Source organism: Cherax quadricarinatus, chromosome 39 (genome assembly GCF_038502225.1).
Source record: "Cherax quadricarinatus isolate ZL_2023a chromosome 39, ASM3850222v1, whole genome shotgun sequence".
In the NCBI taxonomy this organism is placed as follows: Eukaryota; Metazoa; Arthropoda; class Malacostraca; order Decapoda; family Parastacidae; genus Cherax; species Cherax quadricarinatus.
In genome coordinates, this window is record NC_091330.1 from 24,690,472 (window position 1) to 24,711,962 (window position 21,491).

General features: G+C 40.1%; 1 protein-coding gene across 4 annotated transcripts in view; it reads left to right on the top strand.

Annotated features, from left to right (window-relative positions):
• Cds (CDP-diacylglycerol synthase) overlaps positions 1-21,491 on the top strand; it is a 194,793-nt gene that overhangs the window by 88,028 nt on the left and 85,274 nt on the right. For 2 of the 4 annotated variants that reach the window (XM_070092531.1, XM_070092533.1), the window contains 2 exons: positions 3,472-3,624; positions 15,938-16,044. The exons of 1 other annotated variant lie outside the window; for it this stretch is intronic. In XM_070092531.1, coding sequence (XP_069948632.1) covers positions 3,472-3,624; positions 15,938-16,044 — 260 coding nt within the window. The remainder of the gene's footprint in view (positions 1-3,471; positions 3,625-15,937; positions 16,045-21,491) is intronic. One more of the 4 variants, XM_070092532.1, reaches the window with a different exon arrangement.

Sequence of the window (21,491 nt, forward strand, 5' to 3'; positions counted from 1 at the left end):
TCACAAAAAATAGAAGATTTACTGTTATGCAGACTACTGCATTGGTGTAGAAATGGTATAAATTATATCAGCACACTTGTGAAAGAATGTTAGACTCACCAGTTGACGTGTATTGGATGCATGGCTTGATTTTTTTTACTTTTGAACTTTGGCAAAAATCAAACATTCCTACTACTTTGAGCTCAATTTCAAGGTACTTTTCATTGTGAAACCAATAAAAATCATCTCAGTTTTTGTAATATGTCTTCCATTCTATAAATTGAGACCAGGAAAAATAGAATACAACCATAAATAGCATACGAAAATACACTGCAAAGTTGTTTTAAATCAAAAACATGGTCAGAGGTTTCTTTTTCTTATTATGCATTGTGTGCTGCAGGATTTTTTTTATACTGTGCACACTGACCACATAGACCCATTCTTTCATATGTAGGCCTACCAGCTTTCTCTCGCTAGATTTGGAGGCGCTGAAATTTACGCGTACTAGTACGGCACCAACCCTGGCATGCAAGCCGTACTAGTACGGCACCAACCCTGAAAGGGTTAAACGTTCTCTTTGCTAAACATTTGTCATTGGTCATGCAGTAGTGATGTAACTGGAGTTAACTCCCCCATTCCCCCACCCTTTGATTTCATAGGAGGTGACACCAAAGATGCCACCCCAGGTGACACCAACCCTAGCAACACCACTGGCAACACTTGTCGTTATTCAATAGTTATCTGCCAGAAGTGTGCTGACATCATACATGACATGACTGTTTGAGCTGCAGTATTGCTGCCCCTTGTTTATAGTGCACCAGGAGTATCTCTGAAAAAGTCAAAGATTACTTTGTTATATTAACTATATTTAGATAAGGCTAAAGAGGTCTTTGTGGCATTTATGGATTTGGAAAAGGCATATGACAGGGTGGATAGGGGGGCAGTGTGGCAGATGTTGCAGGTGTATGGTGTAGGAGGTAGGTTACTGAAAGCAGTGAAGAGTTTTTACGAGGATAGTGAGGCTCAAGTTAGAGTATGTAGGAAAGAGGGAAATTATTTCCCAGTAAAAGTAGGCCTTAGACAAGGATGTGTGATGTCACCGTGGTTGTTTAATATATTTATAGATGGGGTTGTAAGAGAAGTAAATGCGAGGGTCTTGGCAAGAGGCGTGGAGTTAAAAGATAAAGAATCACACATAAAGTGGGAGTTGTCACAGTTGCTCTTTGCTGATGACACTGTGCTCTTGGGAGATTCTGAAGAGAAGTTGCAGAGATTGGTGGATGAATTTGGTAGGGTGTGCAAAAGAAGAAAATTAAAAGTGAATACAGGAAAGAGTAAGGTTATGAGGATAACAAAAAGATTAGGTGATGAAAGATTGGATATCAGATTGGAGGGAGAGAGTATGGAGGAGGTGAATGTATTCAGATATTTGGGAGTGGACGTGTCAGCGGATGGGTCTATGAAAGATGAGGTGAATCATAGAATTGATGAGGGGAAAAGGGTGAGTGGTGCACTTAGGAGTCTTTGGAGACAAAGAACTTTGTCCTTGGAGGCAAAGAGGGGAATGTATGAGAGTATAGTTTTACCAATGCTCTTATATGGGTGTGAAGCATGGGTGATGAATGTTGCAGCGAGGAGAAGGCTGGAGGCAGTGGAGATGTCATGTCTGAGGGCAATGTGTGGTGTGAATATAATGCAGAGAATTCGTAGTTTGGAAGTTAGGAAGAGGTGCGGGATTACCAAAACTGTTGTCCAGAGGGCTGAGGAAGGGTTGTTGAGGTGGTTCGGACATGTAGAGAGAATGGAGCGAAACAGAGTGACTTCAAGAGTGTATCAGTCTGTAGTGGAAGGAAGGCGGGGTAGGGGTCGGCCTAGGAAAGGTTGGAGGGAGGGGGTAAAGGAGGTTTTGTGTGCGAGGGGCTTGGACTTCCAGCAGGGATGCGTGAGCGTGTTTGATAGGAGTGAATGGAGACAAATGGTTTTTAATACTTGACGTGCTGTTGGAGTGTGAGCAAAGTAACATTTATGAAGGGATTCAGGGAAACCGGCAGGCCGGACTTGAGTCCTGGAGATGGGAAGTACAGTGCCTGCACTCTGAAGGAGGGGTGTTAATGTTGCAGTTTAAAAACTGTAGTGTAAAGCACCCTTCTGGCAAGACAGTGATGGAGTGAATGATGGTGAAAGTTTTTCTTTTTCGGGCCACCCTGCCTTGGTGGGAATCGGCCAGTGTGATAATAAAAAAAAATAATAAAAAAATATACGTCTTACGAGCCACCATGTTTGACACATATATACTCATAAATTCTGGTGGCTTCAAATCAAGCAGGAGAAAGCTGGTAGGCCCACATGTTAGAGAATGGGTCTGTGTGGTCAGTGTGCACCATATAAAAAAATCCTGCAGCTCGCAGTGCATGAGAAAAAGAACTGATTTTTTTTTAATTAAAATGCCGACTTTGTGGTCTATTTTCCTATAGTATTTATGGTTGTATTCTTGTTTTCTTGATCTCATTTGATAGAATGGAAAACATATTATAGAAATAGAGGTGATTTTGATTGGTTCTACCATGAAAAGAACCTTTAAATGGAGCTCAAAGTAGGGGAAATGTTTGATTTTTGCTGATGTTCAAAAGTAAACAAATGATGTCATTTTCCAATAAATGTCCAAGTAGCCATTCTAATATGCATTCATGAATGGGTTGACATTATTTACACAATTATTGCAATATTGCAGTAGTCTGTATAACAGTAAATTTTTTGTTTGAATAAAAATTCAAAATAGAAAGGAAGAGTAATATCAGAGGGGCCTGGAGACATGACTGATGAACAAAGAAAATGTTATTTTAGAGCCAGGAATGTCTGCATTGTTCATTCTGGACCCTATATTGAAATTGTCATATTTTTTAATTTTTGTGAAATTAGCCAAATTGCCAATTTCTGACCGCGTTATTGGGCAGTTGAAATTGGTAAATGGGCAGTTTCTTGTACTAAATCAATATAAAAAATGGAAATCTAAAGAAATAGCTATGAGTTTGGTCGAATGGAACAACGAAATTAGCCGAAAATAGGGCTCAAAGTGGGCGAAATTGCAGATTCGTAAACATGACCAAGGTCGCTAACTTTGCGAGAGCGTAATTCCGTCAGTTTTCCATCAAATTTCATTCTCTTGGTGTCATTACAATCAGGAAAACATTCTCTATCATTTCATTAGAAAAAATCATGTTTTTTTCGGATATTTTGCAACACCAGGAGACACCTCAGGATTTGGGGTTGCGACAGTCAAGGGGTTAACTGTTAATTATGAACAAGAATATGGTATTGAAAGACTTCAATAAGTGAATAATTATTTTCTAGTTTGGAAAGTTTCAGAATTTAGGCAGTTAACCAATTGTGAATATTGAGTTATGTATTTGTTTGGAGATTACAGTGTTTTCTTGTGTAATTACTGTAACTTCTTCATTGAGTACATTCCTTGTAGTATTTCTCATTGAACAGCTGTCGTATGTGATGTGCCAGTATCCATTCTTTGTGTGTCCAGTGGAGTACAGTGAATCTGAAGATAACTTTAATTACACCTGTGATCCATCTCCAATATTCAGACCTCAGGAATACAGCTTACCTGAGACTCTGGCTAACTTATCAGCTTTGGTAAGTTGAATTTATTGTTTCACTGAATTCTTTACATGCTGTTCTATTAGTTTTTTTTTTTAACACAATGGTTGTCTCTTGTCTTTTTTCTTATGTTTACATTAGAACCCTCAAGGTCTTGAGGGTTAGGTTGGAGCTCATCACATATTTGAAATTCACAGATATCACTTTTTTTTTTTTTTTTTTTTTTTTTACAGAATTGGATTTAGTTTTTTTTATTTTAGAGATCATACAGTCTCTCTTCTCTTATGTTTGTCAGGCCAGCTGCCTCAAGTTCTGCATAGTATTATCCATCTAGAGTACTTTTTAATGAGTTAATTAACTTACACAAGTTTCTATATAACTAGGTATTATCAGCCTTGATTATGTGTGGATATCTTTGTTTTGGTCATCTGTGCCTCCCAATTGAGTCACCTCACAATGATGGTAGGGTTTGAGCAATACATGTGCACTTTTTTTTTTGTTGTTGTTTGCCAGCACCACCTTGGCCGTATAACACACCATTTCCGATCCTTGCCATGCCACCACCATAGCCATAGATGTGTGCGTGCAGTGTCACAAAGTCTCTTGCCGATTGTTATCTTGGTGTCCACTATGCCTGTCTGTCCCCCTCTTCCTAAGCCTGACCTGTAATGAACTGCTGCTAGCAAAGCATATAGCTGATGCCACACATTGTCTTCCTGCTGGGTCTAGCCCTGGCTTTCTCTTCTCCAGCCCTCTCTCTTTCCCTCCACAGTTCTTCTGCTCTCCCCATTCCCATTCACCCATAATGGGTCCTTACCTGAGATTATGTAAATAAAGAGCAGCATACCTTTGCCCGCACCAGACTAAGAGACTAACGACTCCCTTCCCTCTTGCTTATATTTTTTTTTCTTTTTTATAACAAGTTAACTGTCTCCCACCGAGGCAGGGTGACCCAAAAAGAAAGAAAATCCCCAAAAAGAAAATACTTTAATCATCATTCAACACTTCACCTCATTCATACATAATCACTGTTTTTGCAGAGGTGCCCAGAACACAACAGTTTAGAAGCATATATGTATAAAGATACACAACATATCCCTCCAAACTGCCAATATCCCAAACCTCTCCTTTAAAGTGCAGGCATTGTACTTCCTATTTCCAGGACTCAAGTCCAGCTATATAAAATAACCAGTTTCCCTGAATCCCTTGACTAAATATTACCCTGCTCACACTCCAACAGCTCGTCAGGTCCCAAATACCATTCGTCTCCATTAACTCCTATCTAACACGCTCACGCATGCTTGCTGGAAGTCCAACCCCCTCGCCCACAAAACCTCCTTTACCCCCTCCCTCCAACCTTTTCGAGGACGACCCCTACCCTGCCTTCCTTCCCCTACAGATTTATACGCTCTCCACTTCATTCTACTTTGATCCATTCTCTCTAAATGACCAAACCACCTCAACAACCCCTCTTCAGCCCTCTGACTGATACTTTTATTAACTCCACACCTTCTAATTTTCACACTCCGAATTTTCTGCATAATATTTACACCTGGCTGGGAATCGAATATTTACCAAAAGTCATATATGGCTAACCCAAGCCAGGTACTAGAAATAAGCCACTTTGTCTGACTTTTTTGGGTTATCCTAGGTTCTCTACACACATGCTGCTATGTGTGATAATCTATGAAGAGGAAATAGCTTTTTTGTTTCAGTTTTATGGTGCAGTACGAGTGTATATCACAGCCATGTGCTGTTATTCATGTGCTACACTCCGTTTTCTCTAATATAAGCCCCTAAGACAGGGATAGGAGAATGGTACTTGTATCCCATGTCCTCTTCATACCTCTGTTGAACTGCTCGGTATTATGCCAAATATTATTCATTCTGGAGTATTTAACATGTTTATGTTATTTATATTGTTTATTATGTCATATTAGATCAATTGTGATAGGCAATAAGCTGTAGTGTTGATATTAGCATAATAATAAAGCATATTCCCCTGCATCACGAGACCGAGCTCATGGCAACTGACAGTGGCTTCAAAGCCACCTTATCTTTAATGGACAATGTACTGTGTAGGTGCTTTACAGAACGAAAAGCATTTTTTATTCATTGGAACCATGGCTAGGGCTAAAAGTAAGCAGGTTATAACAATAAATGGAGAAAAAGAAATTAGAATGACTTATGCAGTAAGTAGCACAACCAAACAGTACCAGCAGGTTGGTGTGGCAACCCTGGAAATTTAAAATTATGCTAGCCAAATTAGTGCCGAATAACTGATTGCCGGATTTGTGATGGCAGACCTGTATTTCATTACAGGTTTGCCATCATAAATCCAGCATCATTGGTACCTGTAGTGTGCTGGATTATTGAGTTTGCCGGATTACAGAGTGGTTAGGTTAGAATACACTTAATGAAGTTAGCCAACTTGACTTACACAAGAAAGTTCATTGAACATTGGCGAAAATCTAACATTTCCGCTACTTTGAGCTCCATTTCAAGATATTTTTCATTGTGAAAACAATAAAAAATATATCTATTTCTGTAATATAGCTTCCATTCTATCAAATGAGACCAAAAAAAAATGAGAATACAACCATAAAAACCATACAAAAATATACCGCTAAGGGGCGGCTAATGGCTGAGAAGTGAACTCCGTTTTATGGTCCAATTTCTTTAATTTTTCGTATACCTTAAGAAGTATCTTTCCATCATACATTGCCCGAGTTTCAATAAGATAGCCCAAAAAAAAAAATATTTACCCAAAATCATATATGGCAAGCCCAAGCCAGGTACTAGAAATAAGCCACTGACTTTTTTGGGTTATGCCGCTATGCTATGTATGATAATCTGTGTAGAGAAAATAGCTTTTTTGTTTCAGTTTTGTGGTGCATTACAAGTATATCACAGCCCTGTGCTATACAGTGGACCCCCGCATAACGATATTAATCCGTTCCTGAGAGCTCATTGTTATGCGAAATTATCGTTATGCGAATGAATTTTCCCCATAAGAAATAATGGAAATCAAATTAACCCGTGCAAGACACCCCAAAGAATGAAAAAAAATTTTTTTACCACGTGAAATATTAATTTTAATACACACAAACTGAAAAAGGCATGCACAATTACATGACACTTACCTTTATTGAAGATCTGGTGATGATTGATGGGATGGGAGGAGGAGAGAGTCTTAGTGTTTAGAAGGGGAATCCCCTTCCATTAAGACTTGAGGTGTCAAGTCCTTTTCTGGGGTTACTTCCCTTCTTCTTTTAATGCCACTAGGACCAGCTTCAGAGTCACTGGACTTCTGTCACACAACATATCTGTCCATAGTGGCCTGTACCTCTCGTTCCTTTATGACTTCCCTAAAGTGTTTCACAACATTGTCAGTGTAATAGTCACCAGCACGGCTTGCAATAGCTGTGTGAGGGTGATTTTCATCCATAAAGGTTTGCACTTTCAGCCACATTGCACAGATTTCCGTTAATCTTTGTAGTAGGCAACTTCTTCAATTTCTCTCTCCCCTTCTCCGAACCAGTTTCCTCAGGTCTGGTCTCTTGCTGTTGAAGTTGATCTAGCAGCTCATCAGTGGTTAGTTCTTCATTGTCCTCCTCCACCAACTCTTCCACATCATCCCCACTAACCTCCAACCCCAAGGACTTTCCCAATGCCACAATGGATTCCTCAACTGGCATACTCCTCTCAGGGTTAGCCTGAAACCCTTCAAAATCCCTTTGGTCTACACATTCTGGCCACAGTTTCTTCCAAGCAGAGTTCAAGGTCCTCTTAGTCACTCCCTCCCAAGCCTTACCTATAAGGTTTACACAATTGAGGATATTAAAGTGCTCTCTCCAAAACTCTCTTAGAGTCAGTTGAGTTTCTGAGGTCACTACAAAGCACCTTTCAAACAGAGCTTTTGTGTACAGTTTTTTGAAGTTTGCAATAACCTGCTGGTCCATGGGCTGCAGGAGAGGAGTGGTATTAGGAGGCAAAAACTTCACCTTAATGAAGCTCATGTCCACATAAAGTCGCTCTGCCACGTCTGTAGGATGACCAGGGGCATTGTCTAACACCAGGAGGCACTTAAGGTCTAATTTCTTTTCAGTTAGGTAATCTTTCACATTGGGGGCAAATGCATGGTGTAACCAGTCATAGAAAAAGTCCCTAGTGACCCATGCCTTACTGTTTGCCCTCCACAGCACACACAAATTAGCCTTGAGGACATTCTTTTGCCTGAACGCTCTGGGAGTTTCTGAGTGATACACTAATAAAGGCTTCACTTTGCAATCACCACTAGCATTGGAACACATCAACAGAGTAAGCCTGTCTTTCATAGGCTTATGTCCTGGGAGTGCCTTTTCTTCCTGAGTAATGTAGGTCCTGCTTGGCATTTTCTTCCAAAACAGGCCTGTTTCATCACAATTAAACACTTGTTCAGGTTTTAGTCCTTCACTGTCTATATACTCCTTGAATTCCTGCACATATTTTTCAGCTGCTTTGTGGTCCGAACTGGTAGCCTCACCATGCCCTATCACACTATGTATGCCACTACGCTTCTTAAATCTCTCAAACCAACCTTTGCTGGCCTTAAATTCACTCACATCATCACTAGTTGCAGGCATTTTTTTAATTAAATCCTGATGCAACTTCCTAGCCTTTTCACTTATGATCACTTGAGAGATGCTATCTCCTGCTATCTGTTTTTCATTTATCCATACCAATAAGAGTCTCTCAACATCTTCCATCACTTGCGATCTCTGTTTCGAAAACACAGTTGAACCTTTGGCAAGAACAGCTTCCTTGATTGCCATTTTGTTGCCCACAATAGTAGCGATGGTTGATTGGGGTTTATTATACAACCTGGCCAGCTCGGAGACACACACTCCACTTTCATACTTATCAATGATCTCTTTCTTCATCTCTATAGTAATTCTCACCCTTATTGCTGTAGGGTTGGCACTAGAAGCTTTCTTGGGGCCCATGGTCACTTATTTTGCAGATAAAATCACCAAAAACACTGTAATAATACGAAATGTTCCGATTGTATGCTTGGATGTTACCGCGGAGGCTGGCTTGTAAACAATGCCACCGGCGGAACATGTGAGGCTGGCTCAGGCCGCACATTAGACGCGTCTCGGACGAACGGCGTTGAGCGGGTTTTTTAGCGGTATGCGAGGCAAAATCTTAGCGATAAAATCTATCGGTATGCGGATTTAACATTATGTAAGGCCAACGGTATGCGGGGGTCCACTGTACTCCGTTTTTTCTAATATAAATCACCAAGACGAATAGGAGAATGGTACTTGTATCTCATATCCTCTTCATACCTCTGTCAAACCGCTCGGTATTATGCCAATTACTCATTCTGGAGTATTTGTAATGTTTTTGCTATTTATATTGTTTATTATGTCATATTAGATCAATTGTGATAGGTAAATAAGTTGTTTTGTTGATATTAGCGTAATAATAAAGCATATTCCCCTGCATCACGAGACTGAGCTCATGGCAGCTGACAGTGGCTTCAAAGCCACCTTATCATTTATGGACAATATACTGTGTATGTTCTTTACACAATGAGAAGCATTTCTTTCATTTGGGGGAACCATGGCTAGGGGTAAAAGAAAGCAGGTTATAACAATAAATGGAGAAAAAGAAATTGAAATAACTTGTGCACCGAATAGCACCACCAAACAGTATCAGCAGGTTGGTGTGGCGACCCTGGAAATTTGAAATTAGTGCCGGATAACTGAAGGAACCGATTGCCGGATTTGTGATGGCAGACCTGTACCTAATGTTAGTGTCAGAAAGATTGTTTATGAAATCACAAGAACTACTATAAATTGTATTTTATTTTTTTTCAACAAGTTGGCCGTCTCCCACCGAGGCAGGGTGGCCGAAAAAGAAAGAAAATCCCCAAAAAGGAAATACTTTAATCATCATTCATCAGTCACCTCACTCATACATAATCAGTGTTTTTGCAGGGGCACCCAGATATAACAGTTTAGAAGCATATACGTATAAAGATATACAGTGCACCCTCAGCTAACAATATTAATCCGTTCCTGAAAGCTCATCGTATGCTGAAATTATCGTTAGCTGAATTAATTTTCCCCATAAGAAATAATGGAAATCAAATTAATCCATGCAAGACACCCCAAAGTATGAAAAAAAAAATTTTACCTCATGAGATATTAATTTTAACACACACAAACTGACACTTACCTTTATTGAAGATCTGGTGATGATTGATGGGATGGGAGGAGGGGAGAGTGTGGAAGTTGTTAATGTTTAGAAGGGGAATCCCCTTCCATTGGGACTTGAGGTATCAGGTCCTTTTCCGGGGTTACTTCCCTTCTTTTAATGCCACTAGGACCAGCTTGAGAGTCACTGGACCTCTGTCACACAACATATATGTCCATAGAGGCCTGTACCTCCTGTCCCTTTATGATTTGTCTAAAGTGGTTCACAACATTGTCATTGTAATAGTCACCAGCATGGCTTGCAGTAGCTGTGTTAGGGTGATTTTCATCCATAGATGTTTGCACTTCAAGCCACTTTGCACACATTTCCTTAATCTTTGAAGTAGGCAACTTCTTCAATTTCTCTCTCCCCTCCTCCGAAGCAGTTTCCTCAGGTCTAGCCTCTTGCTGTTGAAGATGATCTTGCAGCTCATCAGTGGTTAGTTCTTCATTGTCCTCCTCCACCAACTCTTCCACATCCTCCCCACTAACCTCCAACCCCAAGGACTTCCCCAATGCCACAATTGATTCCACAACTAGCATATGCTTCTCAGGGTTAGCCTCAAATCCTTCAAAATCCCTTTTGTCTATACATTCTGGCCACAGTTTCTTCCAAGTAGAGTTCAAGGTCCTCTTAGTCACTCCCTCCCAAGCCTTACCTATAAGGTTTACACAACTGAGGATACTAAAGTGATCTTTCCAAAACTCTCTTAGAGTTAATCGAGTGTCTGTGGTCACTACAGTTTCGAAACATGGCTTTTGTGTAGTTTTTTTTGAAGTTTGAAATGACCTGCTGGTCCATGGGCTGCAGGAGAGGAGTGGTATTATGAAGCTCATGTCCCCACAAAGTCGCTCTGCCAAGTCTGAAGGATGACCAGGAGCATTGTCTAATACCTGGAGGCACTTAAGGTCCAATTTATTTTCAAGGAGGTAATTTTTCACAGTGGGGGCAAATGCATGGTGTAACCAGTCATAGAAAAGGTCTCTAGTGACCCATGCCTTACTGTTTGCCTTCCACATCACACACAAATTAGCCTTGAGGACATTGTTGTGCCTGAACACGATGGGAGTTTCAGAGTGATACACCAATAAAGGCTTCACTTTGCAATCTCCACTAGCATTAGCACACATCAAGAGAGTAAGCCTGTCTTTCATAGGCTTATGTCCTGGGGAGTGCCTTTTCCTCCTGAGTAATGTAGGTCCTGTTTGGCATTTTCTTCCAAAACAGGCCTGTTTCATCACAATTAAACACTTGTTCAGGTTTCAGTCCTTCACTGTCTATGTACTCTTTGAATTCCTTCACATATTTTTCAGCCGCTTTTTGGTCTGAACTGGCAGCCTCACCATGCCTTATCACACTATGTATGCCACTATGATTCTTAAATCTCTCAAACTAACCTTTGCTGGCCTTAAATTCACTCACATCACCACTAGTTGCAGGCATTTTTCTAATTAAATCCTCATGCAACTTCACATATGATCGCTTGAGAGATGCTATCTCCTGCTATCTGTTTTTCGTTTATCCACACCAATAGCAGTCTCTCAACATCTTCTATCACTTGTGATCTCTTATTCGAAAACAAAGTTGCACCTTTTGGAAGAACAGCTTCCTTGATTGTTGTTTTCTTGGCCACAATAGTAGCGATGGTTGATTGGGGTTTGGTATACAACCTGGCCAGCTCCGAGAGATGCACTCCACTTTCGTACTTAGCAATTATCTCTTTCTTCATATCCACAGTAATTCTCACCCTTTTTCCTGCAGGGTTGGCACTAGAAGCTTTCTTGGGGCCTATGGTGACTTATTTTGCAGATACAATCACTAAAAACGCTGTGATGATACGAAATGTTCCGATTGTATGCGTGGATGCGACCACACTGGCTGGCTTGTAAACACTGGCACCCATGGGAAAACTGAGGCGCGCTCAGGCCATATATGCACGCGTCTCGAACGAATCACATAGGGCGAGTTTTTTAGCGTTAGCCGAGGCAAAATTTTTGCTTTAAAATGTATCATATGCTGGATTTAAGGTTAGGTGATGCCATCGTTAGCTGAGGGTCCTCTGTATAACATATCCTTCCAAACTGCCAAGATTGTAATTTTTTTTTTTTTTTTTCAACAAGTCGGCCGTCTCCCACCGAGGCAGGGTGACCCAAAAAAGAAAGAAAATCCCCAAAAAGAAAATACTTTCATCATCATTCATCATCATTGTAATTATCAGAACATAAAAATTATATAAATTGATGAGGGAAAAAAGGTGAGTGGTGCGTTGAGGTATATGTGGAGTCAAAAAACGTTATCTATGGAGGCAAAGAAGGGAATGTATGAAAGTACAGTAGTACCAACACTCTTATATGGATGTGAAGCTTGGGTGGTAAATGCAGCAGCGAGGAGACGGTTGGAGGCAGTGGAGATGTCCTGTCTAAGGGCAATGTGTGGTGTAAATATTATGCAGAAAATTCGGAGTGTGGAAATTAGGTGAAGGTGTGGAGTTAATAAAAGCATTAGTCAGAGGGCAGAAGAGGGGTTGTTGAGGTGGTTTGGTCATTTAGAGAGAATGGATCAAAGTAGAATGACATGGAAAGCATATAAATCTGTAGGGGAAGGAAAAAGGGGTAGGGGTCGTCCTCGAAAGGGTTGGAAAGAGGGGGTAAAGGAGGTTTTGTGGGCAAGGGGCTTGGACTTCCAGCAAGCGTGCATGAGCGTGTTAGATAGGAGTGAATGGAGACGAATGATACTTGGGACCTGACGATCTGTTGGAGTGTGAGCAGGGTAATATTTAGTGAAGGGATTCAGGGAAACCGGTTATTTTCATATAGTCGGACTTGAGTTCTGGAAATGGGAAGTACAATGCCTGCACTTTAAAGGAGGGGTTTGGGATATTGGCAGTTTGGAGGGATATGTAGTGTATCTTTATACGTATATGCTTCTAAGCTGTTGTATTCTGAGCACCTCTGCAAAAGCAGTGATAATGTGTGAGTGTGGTGAAAGTGTTGAATGATGATGAAAGTATTTTCTTTTTGGGGATTTTCTTTCTTTTTTTTGGTCACCCTGCCTCGGTGGGAGACGACCGACTTGTTGAAAAAAGAAAAAAAAAAAAAACGAGGAAAAAATGTATATTGGCAACACTTCTGCAAGCGGCAGGACTCGATATTGCTGTCAAGTGAGCATCCAGTGCCAACTTTGCAGTCTTGGTAAGTACTGATCCTAAAAAATTTTTTGGGATCTTATTACACACAGAAAATTGCCCTCTTTAATTTAATTTTTTTTTTTAAATACTATTTGGAGCGCAGGGCAAGTGAACGTAGATCTACGTTTGGACAGTTTAACCCTTTCAGGGTCCATGCCGTAGATCTACGGCTTTACGTTCAGGGTCCAAAGCGTAGATCTACGCCATGAGCTCAGCTCACTCTGATAAGCTGTGAGTGGTAAATTTGGGTCTAGATATGAGAGAATACATCTATGTGGTATGTGTGCACCACATAAAACAAATCCTGCAGCACACAGTGTATAATGAGAAAAAACTGAGACCGTGATTTTCGATTAAAACTGAATTTGCAGTGCTTTTTTGTTTGTTTTTTATAGTTATATTTGCAATTTCTTGGGCTCATTTGATATAATGGAAGTTACATTACAGAAGTAGAGATGATTTTGATTGGTTTTAGTATTGGAAATGGCTTGAAACTGAGCTCAAAGTAGCGGAAATGTTAAATTTTTGTCGATATTCGAGTCAACAAACGACCTCACATATCTAATACACGCCAGCTGGTGGGTCTAATATACATTCACAAATATGGTGATGATATTTATACAATTATTACAGTATTGCATAACAGTAAATCTTCCATTTTTTGGTTTGAATAAAAATTCATTGTGAATAAAAAATCAAAATGGAATTCATTTGTAAAGCCTGAAAACATAACTAATGAACAGATGAAATGTTAGTTTAGTGTCAGGAATGCCTGCATTGTTTATTCTGGACCTTATTTTGAAATTGGAATATTTTGAACTTTGTGTTAAATTGGCCAAATTGCCAATTTCCGATCACTTTATTTTGTAGTCGAAACAGTTGACTGGGCAATTTCCTGTGCTCAATCGATAGAACAGAAGTAATACTATTGAAATAGCTAAGAATTTGGTCAACTGGAATAATGTAATTGGCCTAAAATGGGAGTCAAAGTCGGCAAAATCGCCGATTCGTAAATATCGCTGACACGTCAAAATTCGCAAGAGCATAAATTCGTCAATTTTTCATCAAATTTCGTACTTTTTGTTTTATTACCTCTAGAAACAGTTTCTCTACCATTTCATAAGAAAAAAATAATTTTTTTTTAAAATTCTTGGACCCTGGTGTGCACTTTGAAATTTGGCCTCTGGACTCTGAAAGGGTTAATTAAGGGTTAACCCATTGACTGTTGCAACCCCAAATCCTGAAGTGTCTCCTGGTGTCGAAAATTTTTTGGAAAAAAAAAAAAAAAAAAAAAAAAATTCTTATGAAATGATAATCTTTTCCCGATGGTAATGACACCAAAAGTACTAAATTTGATCCAAAACTTAAGGAATTATGCTCCCACAAAGTTAGCGATCTCGGCGATATATACACATTGGCGATTTCGCCGACTTTGAGCCCTATTTTTGGTCAATTCCATCGTTCCAGTCTACCAAACTCGTAGCTATTTCTTTAGAACTCCATTTTTTCTACCAAGTGAGTACAAGAAACCGCCCATTTACTGATTTCAACTACCCAATATAGTGGTCAGAAATTGGCAATTTGGCCAATTTCATGCAAATTAAACAAAATGCCAATTTCAAAATAGGGTCCAGAATAAACAATGCTGACATTCTTGGCACTAAAATAACATATCCTCTGTTCATTAGTCATGTCTCCAGGCCCCTCTTATATTACTCTTGCTTTCTATTTTGATTTTTTATTTACCCAAAAAATAGAAGATTTACAGACTATTGCATTATTGTAAAAATGGTATAAATAATATCAGTGCACTAGTGAAAGAATATTATACTCCCCAGTTGACATGTATTGGATGTGTGGTGTGATTTGCTTACTTTTGAACATTGGTAAAAATCGAACATTTCCGCTACTTTGAGCTCTATTTCAAGGTCATTTTCATTGTGAAATTAACCAAAATCATCTCTGGTTCTGTAATATGTTTTTCATTCTATCAATGAGACCAAGAAAATGAGAATACAACTATAAATACTATAGGAAAATGCACCTCAAAGTCGGCGTTTTAATCCAAAAATACGGTTGGAGTTTTTTTCTCTCATGCACTGCATGCTGCAGGATTTTTTTTTATACAGTGCACCACACTAAACACATAGACCCATTCTCTCACATGTGGGCCTACCAGCTTTCTCCTGCTTGATTTGAAACCACTAGAATTATCGAGTATATATACGTCTGAAACACTGGCTCGTAAGTATATATACGGCCGGAACAGTCAAAGGGTTAATAAATACTTAACCCTTAAACTGTCCACACACAGATCTACGTGCACGTGCGCAGTGCTCTGAATGTAGATCACTGTTTTATTTTTCATTCCTTCAAATTTGGTGCAATAGGACTGAGTTGCCTAGACATGAAAGAATGGGTCTGTGCCCTCAGTGTGGGAGCACCAGTTCAATTGAGTGCCAACTAGAGCAAATAGTGTAGCAAACACCAGGGATTCATTGATGTCATGTCATGTTAACACTACCATTTTAAGAGGACAGTAAAAATAGGTTAGATAAATACATGAGTGGGTGTGGGTGGGTGTGAGTTGGACCTGACTAGCTTGTGCTGCTAGGTCAGATGCCATGCTTCCTTCAGTGGATGTGACCTGACTAGGTTGGTCAATTGGTCTAATCTGGGGGGGTGGCATGGACCTGCCTTGCATGGGCCAGTAGGCCTGCTGCAGTGTTCTTTTTTATGTTCTTATGTATTCGGCAGACTGGCCAGCTGGCTGGCTGGCTTTGGCTGTCTCTGTGTCTGTCTATACCTCTGTCTCTGACATGTACACATAAGTACGTACAATTATACATAGTGTAAATTAGGATAACCCAAAAATTCCAGTGCTCTACAGTGTTTGTAGATTTTTTTTTTTTTTACAAGTCGGTCGTCTCCCACCGAGGCAGGGTGACCCAAAAAGAAAGAAAATCCCCAAAAAGAAAATACAGTGGACCCCCGGTTTACGATCAGCTCCAAGTGCGACCAATTATGTAAGTGTATTTATGTAAGTGCGTTTGTATGTGTATGTTTGGGGGTCTGAAATGGACTAATCTAATTCACAATATTCCTTATGGGAACAAATTCGGTCAGTAATGGCACCTGAACATACTTCTGGAATGAAATAATATTGTAAACCGGGGGTCCACTGTTCTTTCATCATTCAGCACTTTAACCTCACTCACACATAATCACTGTTTTTGCAGAGGTGCTCAGAATACAACAGTTTAGAAGTATATACGTATAAAAATACACATATCCCTCCAAACTGCCAATATCCCAAACCCCACCTTTAGAGTGCAGGCATTGCACTTCTCATTTCCAGGACTCAAGTCCGGCTATATAAAAATAACCGGTTTCCCTGAATCCTTTCACTAAATATTACCCTGCTCACACTCCAACAGATCGTCAAGTCCCAAATACCATTCGTCTCCATTCACTCCTATCGAACACGCTCATGTACGCCTGCTAGAAGTCCAAGCCCCTCGCCCACGAAACCTCCATTACCCCTTCCTTCCAACCTTTTCGAGGACGACCCCTACCCCACCTTCCTTACCCTACAGATTTATATGCTCTCCACGTCATTCTACTTTGATCCATTCTCTCTAAATGACCAAACCACCTCAACAACCCCTCTTCAGCCCTCTGACTAATACTTTTATTAACTCTACACCTCCTAATTTCCACACTCCGAATTTTCTGCATAATATTTACACCACACATTGCCCTTAGACAGGACATCTCCACTGCCTCCAACTGCCTCCTTGCTGCTGCATTCACAACCCAAGCTTCACACCCATATAAGAGTGTTGGTACTACTATTCAGTGGACCCCCTGTTCGCGAAGTCATCGGTATCCAATAAATCCAGTATCCGAAGCATTATATCGCAAAAAATTTGCCTCGGTTCCCCTCACAAAACCCGGTATGCGATACGATTCATATGAGACGTGTCCACGTGTGGCCAGAACTGCCCCGTGTGTGCCAGTGTTTACAAGCCAGCCAGTGTGCGCGCATCTAAGGATACATTCGGTACATTCCATATTATCCATATTATCACTGTTTTTGGTGCTTGTTTCTGCAAAATAAGTCACCATGGGCCCCAAGGAAACTTCTAGTGCCAACCCTGTGGTAAAACGGGTGAGAATTAGTATGGAAATTAAGAAAGATTTTGAAGGGTTTGGGGCTAACCCTGAGAAGCCTATGCCAGTTGTGGAATCCATTGTGCCTACTTCAAAAATTAAGGAAATGTGTGCACAGTGGGTTGAACTGCAAACCTTTATGGACGAAAATCACCCTAACACAGCTATTGCAAGCCGTGCTGGTGACTATTACATTGACAATGTTGTGAACCACTTTAGGAAAGTCATAAAGGAACGAGAGGTACAGGCCTCTTTGGACAGATATGTTGTGCGACAGAAGTCCAGTGACTCTCAAGCTGGTCCTAGTGGCATTAAAAGAAGAAGGGAAGTAACCCCAGAAAAAGACTTGCTACCTCAAGTCCTAATGGAAGGGGATTCCCCTTCTAAACATTAAAAACTTAGACCCTCCCATCCCATCAATCATCACCAGATCTTCATTAAAGGTAAGTGTCAATTATTCTATTGTGATTATTCTATTATTATTGTTATTGTAATTATTCTATTGCATTAAACTTAATATTTCATGTGGTCAAAGTTTTTTTTTTTCATACTTTTGGGTGTCTTGCAAGGATTAATTTGATTTCCATTATTTCTTATGGGGAAAATTGATTCACTTTCCGATAATTTTGCTTTACGATGAGCTCTCAGGAACGGATTAATAACGTGAACTGGGGGTCCACTGTACTTTCATACATTCCCTTCTTTGCCTCCATAGATAACGTTTCTTGTCTCCACATATACCTGAATGCACCACTCACCTTTTTTCCCTCATCAATTCTATGATTAACCTCATCCTTCATAAATCCATCCGCCGACACGTCAACTCCCAAGTATCTGAAAACATTCACTTCTTCCAAACATGATGCAAGTAATAGCAGTGTCACTTGTTCAGCAATCAAGGAGCAGCTCATAAACCACAAACCAACAGGTTTACTAGCTGAGACAAACAGATGGAAAGACACACACAAACAGGTAGAAAGACAGACAGACATGTTTGTGTCCAACAGCGAAAACAAATAAAGCGATTGTTCCCTGCAGCAGCTCACATTCATCAAATGTCACTGGCTGTCACTGGTTATCTCACGTTTGTCATGACACCATTCTTCAAGGAGTTTCACACACAGGCAGAGAGAAAGACAGATAAGCAGTGCTAGATAGATAAGCAGAGCTAGACAGATACAGACAGACATACAGACATGTTTGTGTGCAACAGCAAAAACAAATAAAGCAGAAAACAAATAAAGTGAGGGTTCCCTACAGCAGCGCACATTCATCAAATGTCACTGGCTGTCACCAGTTATCTTGCTTGTCATAACACCATTCTTCAAGGAGTTTCATATATACTCCAGCATGTCTGAAACATTGCAAAGGCCTATAAATACAGTGGAACCTCTACTTGCGAGCATGTCCACGTGTGAGTTTTTCCAAATACGAGCAGTTGATGGGTTGATTTTTTGTTTCCATATGCGAGCAAAATTTCCACAAGCGAGCAGACCTCAAGGCAGGTTCCTTGACACTGGTGAGGGGCTCTTGCTCTTTATCTCGGGAATTGTATCTCATTTGTTTGTTGGACTATCGTATTGAAACTTGGGCAATGTATGATGGAAAGATGCTTCTTAACGTACACCAGAAATGAAAGAAATCTAAGCATAAATAATGGAGTTCACTTTTCAGCAATTAGCCTCTCCTTTGCGGTAATTTCGAATGGTTTTTATGGTTGTATTCTCGTTTGTTTGGTCTCATTTAATAGAATGGAAGATATATTACAGAAATAGATATGATTTTAATTGCTTTCATGGCAAAAAGTACCTTGAAATAGAGCTCAACCTAGGAGAAATGGTCCATTGCTTGGCTGTTTCAGAGTAAACAAATGACGTCACTGTCCATTCCAATATGTAGTCGTGAATGGGTTGACATTATTTATACAATTATTGCAATAAGGAATAACAGTAAATCTTATATTTTGTGTGTGAATAAAAATTACAAATTATTTATATAATAATAATAATACGTATAATAATAGTATAATAATATAATACAATAATAATAATAATGTTAGATAGTAGGTTGGTAGACAGCAACCGCCCAGGGAGGTACTACCGTCCTGCCAAGTGAGTGTAAAACGGAAGCTTGTGATTGTTTTACATGATGGTAGGATTGCTGGTGTCCTTTTCTCTGTCTCATAAACATGCAAGATTTCAGGTATGTCTTGCTACTTCTACTTACACTTAGATCACACTACACATACATGTACAAGCATATATGTATATACACACCCCTCTGGGCTTTCTTCCATTTTTCTTACTAGTTCTTGTTCTTGTTTATTTCCTCTTACCTCCATGGGGAAGTGGAACAGAATTCTTCCTCCGTAAGCCATGCATGTTGTAAGAGGCGACTAAAATGCTGGGAGCAAGGGGCTAGTAACCCCTTCTCCTGTGTATATTACTAAATGTAAAAGGAGAAACTTTCGTTTTTCCTTTTGGGCCACCCCGCCTCAGTGGGATACAGCCAGAGTGTTGAAAGAAAAGAAATAATAATAATAATAATAATAATATAATATGCATAATAATAATACATATATAAGAATAATGTACTTCATATAACAATTATAATAGATGGCTTCAAAAGGCCGTCACTAGATGGCAGTGTTTACCACAACAAAGAGGGAGTGGTTGTGGCCACCTCCACTTGTTACATAATGACATATTTTATTCATTCTAGAGTATATATCATGTTTCTATGTAATTTTTATTGTTTGTTGTGTCATATAATTGAACTGTGATATATAAATAAGCCATATAGATGATATTAGCAAAATTATTCATGAAGTATTTTGCCCGGTCTCCAGACAAAGTCTCGTCCACCGCCGACACCGCCCATACCACTACATGAATGACATACAGTGGACCCCCGAGTTTCGTGATTAATCCGTTCCAGAGAGCCTGCCGAAAGTCGAAATTCACAAAACTCTAAATCATTTTCCCCTTAAGAAATAATGGAAATAAAATTAATCCGCTCCAGACACCCAAAAATATTAAAATAAAATTTTTTTTTTCAAATTAAATAAAGATTTATATACTGAAATCAATAAGAAATCAAGTACATACATATAATAATAATAACATTACACTTACCTTTACTGAAGACTTCTGGGTGGATGGAGGACGGGAGGAGGGGATAGGAGGAAGGTGTACACTATTATTTGGAAGGAGAATCTCATTCCATTAGGACTTTAGGTAGCAAGTCCTTATCTGGGGTTACTTCCCTTCTTCTTTTAATGCCACTGGGAACAACTTGAGAGTCACTGGACCCCTGTCGCACAAAATATCTGTCCAGAGAGGTCTTTTTCTGGAGTTTCTTTAATATTTTCCTGAAGTGGGACACAACACTGTCATTGTACATGTTGCAGATATGGCTTGTTTCAGCTTGGTCAGGGTGATACTTTTCAACAAAACTTTGCAACTCATTCCACTTGGGACAAATCTCCTTAATCTTTGAAGAAGGCACCTCATCCACTCCCTCTTTCTCCTCCTCTGAAGGAAGTTCCTCGGCTGTGGTCTGATGCTGTTCCAGTTGAAGCTCTTGCAGTTCGTCAGTGGTTAGCTCTTCCCTGTGGTCCTCCACCAACTCTTCCACATCCCCTTCACTCACCTCCAACCCCATGGACTTGCCCAATGCCACAACACCTTCCACAACAGGCAGAGGGTTGGCAGGGACAGGGTCTGCCTCAAACCCTTCAAAATCCCTCTGGATCGTGTTCCTCACTTTATTTACCAAAGGGCTTGCACTAGCTTTCCTTCAGCTAACCACTGAAGAGCTGGAAGAGCTTCATCTGGAACAGTATCAGACCACAGCTCAGGAGCTTGCTTCAGAGGAGGAGGAAGAGGGAGTGGATGAGGTGCCTTCTTCAAAGATTAAGGAGATTTGCACCAAGTGGAATGATGTCCAAATGTTTGTAGAAAAATACCACCCTGAGCAAGTTGAAACAAGCCATCTTTGCAACAAGTTCAGTGACAGAACCATGTCCCATTTTAGGGAAATCTTAGAGGTACAAGAAACAGAGGACTGTGGATGGTTATTTTGTGAGACAGGGGTCCAGTGACTCAAGCTGGTCCTAGTGGCATTAAAAGACAGAGAAGGAAAGTAACCCCAGAGAGGGCTTTGATACCTAAAGTCCTTATGGAGGGGGATTCCCCTTCCAAACACTAACCCCAACTCCCTCTCTCCTCCTCCTCCTCCCTGTTTTCCAGATGCCATCACCAATCTTCAGTAAAGGTAAGAAAAAATGTTATTTTATATG